This window comes from Pipra filicauda, unplaced genomic scaffold (genome assembly GCF_003945595.2).
Source record: "Pipra filicauda isolate LSUMZ 115617 unplaced genomic scaffold, ASM394559v2 scaffold114_size2234877_pilon, whole genome shotgun sequence".
NCBI classification, from domain to species: Eukaryota; Metazoa; Chordata; class Aves; order Passeriformes; family Pipridae; genus Pipra; species Pipra filicauda.
Window position 1 is genome coordinate 1,748,208 of NW_024103596.1, and position 9,131 is coordinate 1,757,338.

The 9,131-nt window shown below is 48.4% G+C and overlaps 1 protein-coding gene across 3 annotated transcripts; it reads left to right on the forward strand.

Annotated features, from left to right (window-relative positions):
- LOC113998197 (zinc finger protein 675-like) lies at positions 1-5,726 on the forward strand. Of its 3 annotated transcripts, none has more exons than XM_027740677.2 (4): positions 1-40; positions 150-277; positions 429-534; positions 1,274-5,726. In XM_027740677.2, exon 4 carries the CDS (start codon positions 1,386-1,388, stop codon positions 2,550-2,552), a length of 1,167 nt encoding a protein of 388 aa, XP_027596478.2. In that variant the 5' UTR covers positions 1-40; positions 150-277; positions 429-534; positions 1,274-1,385; the 3' UTR covers positions 2,553-5,726. The 3 variants fall into 3 exon arrangements, with proteins under 3 accessions (XP_027596478.2, XP_027596480.2, XP_027596479.2); XM_027740679.2 differs by having other exon boundaries at positions 429-521; XM_027740678.2 differs by having other exon boundaries at positions 432-534.
- The last annotated feature ends 3,405 nt before the right edge of the window (positions 5,727-9,131 follow it).

Sequence of the window (9,131 nt, forward strand, 5' to 3'; positions counted from 1 at the left end):
GGGATGCGCGGGGGATGCGCGGGGACCGGGAGCCCCCCAGGTAGGGCGGGGGGAACGGGGCATCGGAGCGGGCAAAAGTTGGGAGTTCGTGCTGCCGGGAACAATAAATCCCTTTCTTTTTTATACGTATATTTATTATTATTTTTCAGCCTACATCGCGGTTTGAACATCCCCCTCCCCCGCTGCAGGGACCGCACGGCCATGGTTACGGAGTTCTCTTAAGCCACGCAGCGCCAGCATCCCTTGGAAAGTTTTCCTTCCCCAAAGGCAGCAGCAGGTCAGTTAGAGGGCTGGAGGGTGAGGAATACTCCTGTTACCCAGCTCCTTATTAAATTAAAGGAAATGTCTGAAGTTGGGGGGTGAGTCGAGCCACGCTGTTCCAGGCAGTGACTAACGAGGACTAATCCAGATTGTTTTCTGTATCGCAGCAGAAGAAAGCGCGGCTTGTGTGGCTGATGAAGCCGGCCTTTCTGAGATGTGAATAAGACCTTTCTCTGGATGCACATCGCTCTACTGCCCTGGTAACTGTCCTTGGTAAGCCTTCTGAAAGTAAATAGGCAAGTTTTATATTTATATATGCGTGCAAATACTGAAATGTGTATGTTTTTATATATGTGTGTTCTTACCTATATATGGTTGTATTCGGAGATGTCTTACCCGGCCTTCCAGTACTTGAAGGGAGTTTATGGAAAAGAGGGAGAGCAACTTTTCACACGGGTAGATAGTGACAGGGCAAGGGGGAAGGTTTTCAAACTAAAAGAGGAGAGATTTAGATTAGATGTTAGAAAGAAATTCTTCCCTATGATGCAGGTGGTGAGGCCCTGGCACAGGTTGCCCAGAGAAGCTGTGGTTGCCCCATCCCTGGAAGTGTTCAGGGCCAGGTTGGACAGGGCTCTGAGCAACCAGGTCTAGTGGAAGGTGTCCCTTCCCATGGCAGGGGGTTGGAATAAGATGAGCTTTAAGGTCCTTTCCAACCCAAACCATTCTGAGATTCTATGATTTTTTATCTTTACATGAATTTAAATTGGAAATTATCAATTTATGTTTATAGTTAAGGCTGGATGATGATAGAGGATTTAACTTCATTAAATATAGTCTGTGTTTCATATGCTGAATGTATGTTTTCTACATATCTAATAGTAGATGATTCTGTTTCTCCTACTATCCGTAGTCTGTCCCATTCTTATAATAAGAAAATTACCTTTAGTGTTATATATTTATCTCACGTTAATATCAGAAGAATCACTGATGAAACAGGTGTTTTATTGTCTAGGGAGGACTTTAAAGAGAGCTGAAAATGAGATGCCCTTACCATGAATGGCCCAAAGCTCTGGGTGTGCACATCATTGATGAGCTGCAGGTGAACACAGCGTTTGCCTCAGAAGATGGATGTGAGTGTGGACTGGGGCTCTGGGAATAACATTTGTGACACAGGTGAGAAGCATTCAAATTATTCCAGAAAGACAACTAAGCAGGAAGGCCACACACTTAGCATCCAGAAAGAGGTAGACATGAATTACTCACAGATGTTCAGTCCTCTTTGCAACTCTGCTGGACCTTCAGGTAAGCAGGAGCTTCCTGCAGAGCTGCAGTGTGAAGATAAAGAAACCTGTGAGACCTACTACCAGAAAGAAGGTGCGAGTCCAGCTGGGGTGTTTGTCCCTTCCGATACCAACTTTGACCTGCGGTGTGAAGAAAAAGATTTAGAGCACAGTTCCTCTGACTGCTCCAGGAAACCACGGGGAAGACTCCACGATGGTAACGAAAATACCATTCTTGGTGACATGTTTGCAGAGGACCTGGAGCCTGTCTCCGAGGAAGCTTTGCCGTATCGGTGCAAGAAGTGTGGTTCCTCTTTCCAGGGTACGAGCGAGCTGCAGGAGCACAGGCGAACTCACCTCGTGGAAAACTCCTACCGCTGTCCCACCTGCGCCAAAGAGTTCTTCCGCGCGGCAAACCTGCGGATGCACAAGCTCATCCATTCCAGCGACAGGCCGCACAAATGCCCAGAGTGTGACAAGGGCTTCATCCGCACGGCCGACGTCTGGAGGCACCTGCGCAACGTGCACAAGATCGAGCGCTCCATGGTGATCCTGGGAAACGGCATGGCCAGGAACCCCTGGTCCGTCGTGCACCGTAACCAGCACGCTGTTGAGTACAGCGATCGGCCTTGCGCGGAAAACCAGAAGCCCGAGGAAGACGACTATAAACCTTACACCTGCCCGACGTGCGGCAAAGGCTTCGACAAGCCCAACCTGCTTTCCAAACACAAGGTGATCCACCGGGAAGACAAGCCCTACAAGTGCCAGGAGTGTGGCATGGCGTTTGTCCAGCTGCTCAGGCTGAAGAGGCACCAGCAGACTCACTCCGGGGCGCGCCCCTTCTACTGCGAGGAGTGCGGGGGGACGTTCACCCGGCTGGCGTCGCTCCAGCGCCACCACCGCATCCACACGGGAGAGAAGCCCTACTCCTGCGGTTACTGCGGGCATTCCTTCACTGAGTCGGGGACCCTGCGGAGGCACGAGCGCACACACAAACTGGACAAACCTTAATTCTTGGCTCATTTGTGGCTGCGGTCTCCTCGGTTGCTTCTCACCTGAGCGAGGTCTGCTCTGTTGGGCTGGAGAAGGCACCCACGGCGAGCGCTCTGCCCGGTCCAGACCCGCTGCTCCAGCGGGGAATGCTGCGTCACAGGGATCTCTGGAACTCGTACTGGTAGAGGTTGCACTGACTGGCTTTGAACTGCTTTGTATGAACAAATTACCTAATTACCACTGAGTAATGAAATTACTGCACGTGGGGAGACTGAAATCACTCACATGTGCTCATGCTGTCTCAATTTGCTGGACTGACCATGCATCAGCTTGAGCTTTGTGCAAGGATGCACAGGCTGTGAGACTTCTCTCCACAGCCTCAGTCACTGGATAAATTGGCCCTGGCCTCTTGAATGTGATGGCTCTCTGGCACTGGGTTTGGAGATCTGTTGTTGCAGGTCTTTGCTAAGTCAAAACAGTCCAGAATTGTCCCTCTATCCCTTCTGTCCTTGTATTTTGCTGAGTTTTTCTTTCCAGTACATTTTTTCTATTTGGAGGGGGAATATCATGTTGGTTATTTAAAAAAAAAAAAAACAAAACAAAAAAACCTACAAACCACTTCCTTAATAAATGCAACAGTTACCAGCTGTATTTCACAAGTGGTATTATGTAAGGGAGTACCGATACTTTATGCACTTTTATATGATGAGTTGAATGTCTGTTAATAATGGGAAAAGCTTTATTTTGGCTATGGTGATGCATGCTCTTGGCATGAAGGATTGGAATGCATTTATGTCTCTAATGGAACCATGCACTCTATCCAGCTGAGTATTGTGCTAAGAAGCATTTGAGAACACAAAATTCAAAGAGCAAAAGACCAAATTTAAGCCACCTTTGCTACTCGTCGCATGGGAATCTCCTTAATTTAAATGTTTTCACACATAAGGAAGCTTCCCATAACAAAACCTTGTTTTGCGTTCTGTGATGTGTCTGAGTGCTACTGAAGTGTCTGCTTGACTCTTCACTTTGATTTAGATGGTTAGTGAATAAAAGTTTCCTTACAAGCTAGCCTGGCAGATTCAGGTGCTGCCAAATACTCCAAGGCTGTAACTTCCAAAGAGGTTGGTATTGCCTCAGTTATGGCAGTGGGGTTTTAACTTTGAAACTTTATAATGACTTTTTTATCTGCTGTTAACCACTGTGGTAGAAGCATCCAGTTTGTCCTTAATTTGCAGCCTGAATTTCCTTTCCATATCAGCTTCCTTTTCGCCTGCCAGCTGCCATAATTTCACTAATTCCTTTCCAGTGCTTTCTGCCTTTTCAGTAGGAAGTTGTGCAGCAGAGTGAAGGTAAAGCTTCAGGGTAACGTACCTTTGCATTTACTACCAGGCTATTTAATATAAAATACTAGTTGTGCCATTCGTTTGCTTATTCCATGGAGTAAAAAATAATGATGGCTGTTCAGCACCTTCCACCTGTGCGAGAGCTGAGCAGGTGTCACACAGCTGAGGGTCCTGCTGTGCTTGATGTGAGGTCCTTGGCTCAGATCAAGCTGAACCACTGTCTGCAGCAAAACTTTAACTAGATTATGAATTGGAGACTAATTCTCCTGGCATCACTGATGGGTCATTTTTATTTAATTCCTCAAAGAAACCTCCAGATGGGGGAACTGATCTGCATCCTGCTTCTGAGGATGTGTTCTGTTGTCTGTGTACTTTTGTAATGCTGGGGTGGCTGGACCCTGTGTACCATGTGCATTCACTATAGTGGGACTGAGACTTCTCCAAACTCCCCTCCAGGCAGGAAGTTCCACTACCGTTTTAGGTTTCCAAAGGGCTTTTGCTGGGGCCCCTTAGCAACAGCTCAGTCTTATCTGAGGGCTGCTTAGCCTCTCTAAGAGGAAAGATCTTTGCATGACAAGAATCCTGGCTGACTGTGGGTAAGACATCTGCAGAGAGAGGTCAACAGTGCTGTTCTGTGGGGACTGTGATGTCCAACACCTTCTGAAGTGACCTGGAGAGAGAGAGAGGGCAGACAGTGAGGTGACAAAGCTGTTCTAGAAGCTTTCATGCAATAAGTTTCCACGCTCATCTTCTAAACCCATTTTGAAGTTGTCATCTACAGCCTCCCCCGTTCAGCATCCTGCTTCTCCCTTGGGTATGCAATGCTCTTGCTGCAGGGGGTTTTAATATCCAATTAAACTGCACCACTATGCACATCTTTATGTTGTGTGACTGTTCTGCTTAGGCAGTTGCAGTAATTGAGAAAATCCAGTTATTCTGCTTTTCGATGTTAGCAGTTGGTGGAATTTGTACCTATAGGATAATGGTGAAAGTATTTTGAATGAAGGTCTGTTATATGGGGAGAGGAAATGGATGGTGAAATGAGAACCACTTGGCTTAACTAAAAGGTTATTAAAAAGACACTTGCCTGGAAGGTTGACTCGCATATAAAGTGCTTGGATGTGTGAAAGGAGTAATTAAAATGTGATGGCTTCTGGGACAAGTGTGTTGAACTTCTTCAAAGAAACTTCCATTAACTCCTTTGCAAGATACAGTGACCTATAAAACGTGACTGCCACCCCTGGCAGAGGAAAGGATGGAGTCAGCCAGGCATGTACCTTCAGTATTCTTCCAGATTGGTCCTCAAATCCTTCCTGGAAGAGCTTGCATGCAGGAGATTGGACAGGGCAAGAGATGGGACAGGCTGAGGCAGAATGATACCGACTCTGGAGAAGCACACTACTCTGGGTTTCATCCCTCACCTGCTCACCTTGAGAGGGAAGGGGTGCTTGTCCTAAAACCACACAGAGCCCTGTTCTCCCTTCTGGAAGGTCAGTGGTAAACACAAGCCCAGGGTGTGCTCAGGTTCACTCTGCATGAGAGAGACTAAAATCCTGGGATACTCTGACTTGGGAAAACATCAGAAACATTCCTAAACTGTAGCTGTCTCCTGCAAATGAACCTGGAGTTGGGTTGGCAGAGCAGGAGAGGTGGAAGGAAGGGCCAGAGGCAGGGGTACCCTGGGGTGATGGGCTGAAGCATAAGCCAAACATGGCTGGTGGAGATGATGGTGAGGGCAAGGATGACTTGGGGTTGTGTCTACAGGCATGAATTTCATGTGAAAAACATGCTGAGACTTGGATCCTGATCGGATTGGCATCCAGTAAATAAATATCACTTTTTTCTTTTAGCTAATGGGAAAGGTGGAAAGTGATTTCTGTTTTCTCACACACACTGGGGCCCTTGCTGCACTGAAGAGGTACATCTGCTGTGTCCCCTCATCTTTCAGACCCACCTCTGCTCCCATGGGACACTCAGGTGGGGGGGGGTGAATCTTTCTGTGTTCATGGAGTTGTGAAAAACAGCTGGGAGTCCCCGCAGTGTCGAGCCCTGCCTGCACAAGGATGCTCCAAGGTGGGTTGCTATCCAGAGAATCACCTTCCCTTCCCAATAGGCTCAGATGCAGCTGCTGCACCAGTGTGACTGGTGGGGAAGCAAATGATGCTGGACAGGAGGACAGCATGGGATGGGACTGCAGATCCACTGTGGAGCTGCTCCCAGGCAGGTGCTGGAAAGACGTTTCAAACCAATTTCATAAACCAGAAAATGAAGCTCTGAGCCCTTCACATGCGTCACTTGAGCAGGGAAATCTGACTTGCAAAATGGGGCTTGTCACCAAGTGAGGCTGGATAAACCAGGTACCGACCACTAAATACCTCTCTCGTCATTTGGAAAACCCTTGGGCTCTGGCATTTGGGGATGCAGCAGTAACTAGACACTAATTACCGAAAAAGGAAGACAAAAATAAAAAGCCAAAAATGCTTCTTGACCTTTTGTTCTTCGCAGCAGACAGGTGAAAACAGTATGTTCCCAGCAGTAGCTCTTAATTATTTCACCACTGCACATCCCTCTTGCACTGCAAGTTAGAAATGTCAGTTTAATTCTCTTTTAATTGCCTCAACTATCAGATACCTGAGAGACGCCATTTTTACCAACTGCTCTTGGGCTCAGAAAGCAGGTTATTGCTGTAGAAATACTCTGCACTTCTGCTTTGGAAAGGGGCTCTACCGAGGGGAAAGCAAGGGGTGCAATTATTTTGCCTATAATTACTGTATCCAGCATGCTCTGTGTGAAAAGGTTGTGTGTTTTGCAGTGCTTGTCTCACTGGCAGCACAGGAGCGTTTGGGCTTTTGTTTGTGTGCATTTGGGGTGCTTCAGGCTTACCATTCTCCTCACTTGCATCAGGCAGGGATGCCTCTAAAGCTCCTCCACTCCCAGGGCCATTGCTGTAGGGAACCCGGATTTTAGAGCAGGAGGGGATGACAGGCATGAGGAGCAGAGCAACTGGGCAGCTGTTTCTTAATGTAGCTGGTTTTGTCTTTGGTCACATTGATTTATGCTTAGATATGATGCTCTTGATCCCTCTAATGGCTACAGTGCTTATTTGAAAGCATGGATTTTTATTTTCTGCACTCTGTTAACTATTTTCCTGCTTTTTAAAATACAGAACTACCAGGAAACAAAATGCAGAAGTTATTAATTACAGAGGCCCTGGGGCTTTGCCAGGTTTCAGATCCAGCGGCTGTTTCTCTTGATGGCTGAGGAGCTCAAATGTTCCAATACCAGGCAAGCAGGAGCTGCTGCTTCCATTCCTGGAGGGCCCAGCAGAGACGCAGAGTCATGCAGTATAAAAAAATACAATCTTAATAAAGGTCACCTGGCCACACAGAGCATTTCTAGAGAAATAAAAATAGCAAGAGGGTGAGAATCTAAGAACAACACCTTGGAGCTGTGATGGGAAAGGTGGGAAAGCCGCCTGGCATCCCACTAGGCTGGCTCAGCAGAGCAGATGCCCTGCGAGCTGTTGGCAGAGCATGTGGGCAGGCCAAGCTGCTTCCTGCCCCTGGGCACAGACACAGCAGTGCAGGCACATTTCTACCACTTAAAGAGAGTTAAAATCAGACCCTGACCTCGAGCCAGGTGCAGCCAGCACCCAGTGGGTTTGCTGTCTCTGGGACATGCAGTGCTGAGAGCTGGCCTACGACAGTTTTATTTTCACCGGTGCTCTTTGCAGTTTTGCAAGCAGGTCAGCAGGCTCTGCCCCGCTCCTGTGCGAATGTGTAACATTGCCCAGGGAACTCAGGATGTGTGAGGAGTCTGAAGAGCAGTGTGTGCCTGCTCCCCATGCTGGAGAAGGAGGGCATCTGAGCAGTTGCTTCTCAGGAAGGCAAATCTGATTGCAAACCCCAGCGGAGAAGTGGAGAAGCCCCATTCCTCTCCCCAACAAGAGGTGCAGCAAATACCTCTTTGGATGCTCAATTCCTCTCTGGATTTACTAGTATCCCCCCTCACCCTGATGGGTGAGCACGGGTGGGTAGCCAGCCTGGCAGGAGCAGCCCCCAGGCTCCTGTGTAGGAGAGCAGAGCATCCCGTGCAAGTGTGTGGGTGTCCGGGTCACCTTTTTGTGTCCAGCAGAGCAGCTGCAGAGCCTTTGAAGCTGGGACCTCTTTCCTCATCCCAACTTTGGTGCCTGCATCAAAGAGAGCAGCCTGGGAAGTACAAGAGGGCTGCTCTACCTGCCTGAGCCCTTTCCCACCCTCCTCCCTGCTGGTGATGGAGAGCACCAGCTGTCTGCTTGAGTTGTGCCTCCCACCACACCTACCAGGAGGCCTTTGCCTGCTCCTGGCTTTTAGATACTATTTCCACTTCTGCTGGAGAGAGCCCCAGCAGAGCTCTCAAGTACTTTTCCTCCACTTTCCTCACAGGACTTCATGCTGTGACTTTCATCTCCGGTACCTTGTGATAAATCCTTGGTTTTATTCCCATTCAAGATGTGTTTGTCACTGTCTGGTCAGTCCTTGGTCGGTCAGTCCTTGGCCACTGTGAAAGCAGTTTCTCCCTCCTCACTAGTCCAGCACGTGTGTTTCTGTCTCTCTCCACTGTGTGAGCTTTCCTGCAGGGATATTTCCTCCCTGCTTCCCTTACTGCCTGTCTCGCACATGCTGCTTAGCTTTCCTTTCCTCACAGGGGGGATTTCTGTCTCCTCTCCGGCATCAGGATCGAACCTTTCCCCTTATTTTGAGCTGACTCACTTCATGGGCAATCTCGGCACTGAGGACTCTCGCCCTACAGTTGTTTTATTTGGGATTAGCAGAAATTAAATCCCCCAAACCCCTGGCAACAGGTAATAATTCGGCAAAAACACTACAGAGCAGCCTTTAGCCTTCAGCATTGCTGACCAGGACTTTACACCTGAAAAGATGGGAGTATGATCCTAATGCCAGGGACTGGGAGAGCATGTGAGAAGGGGTAATTACCCCTGGGCCGCACTTGGAGCATCTTAAAATGGCCCAGAGCACAGCACCAGTGACCAGGTGAATGCCTGACAAAGCTGTCACCATCCCACTGCCTCCTCCCCAGGTGCTCATTTCCTCTGGTTTTCCTCTCTTGGATAACTTGCATGCAGTAGATGAGAGCACATGCCTTGGAAACGGCTTTAGATCCAATAAAGGAATCAATGTTGTGACGCCACAGGAAACCAGAGACGTGCAAATCCATTTCTCTCTGAAGTTGGAGCCAACTGGGCCAGGAGGTC

Coding starts and splice junctions, on each gene's coding strand:
- LOC113998197 (XM_027740677.2), top strand. CDS start 1,386: ATGGATGTGAGTGTGGACTGGGGCTCTGGGAATAACATTTGTGACACA.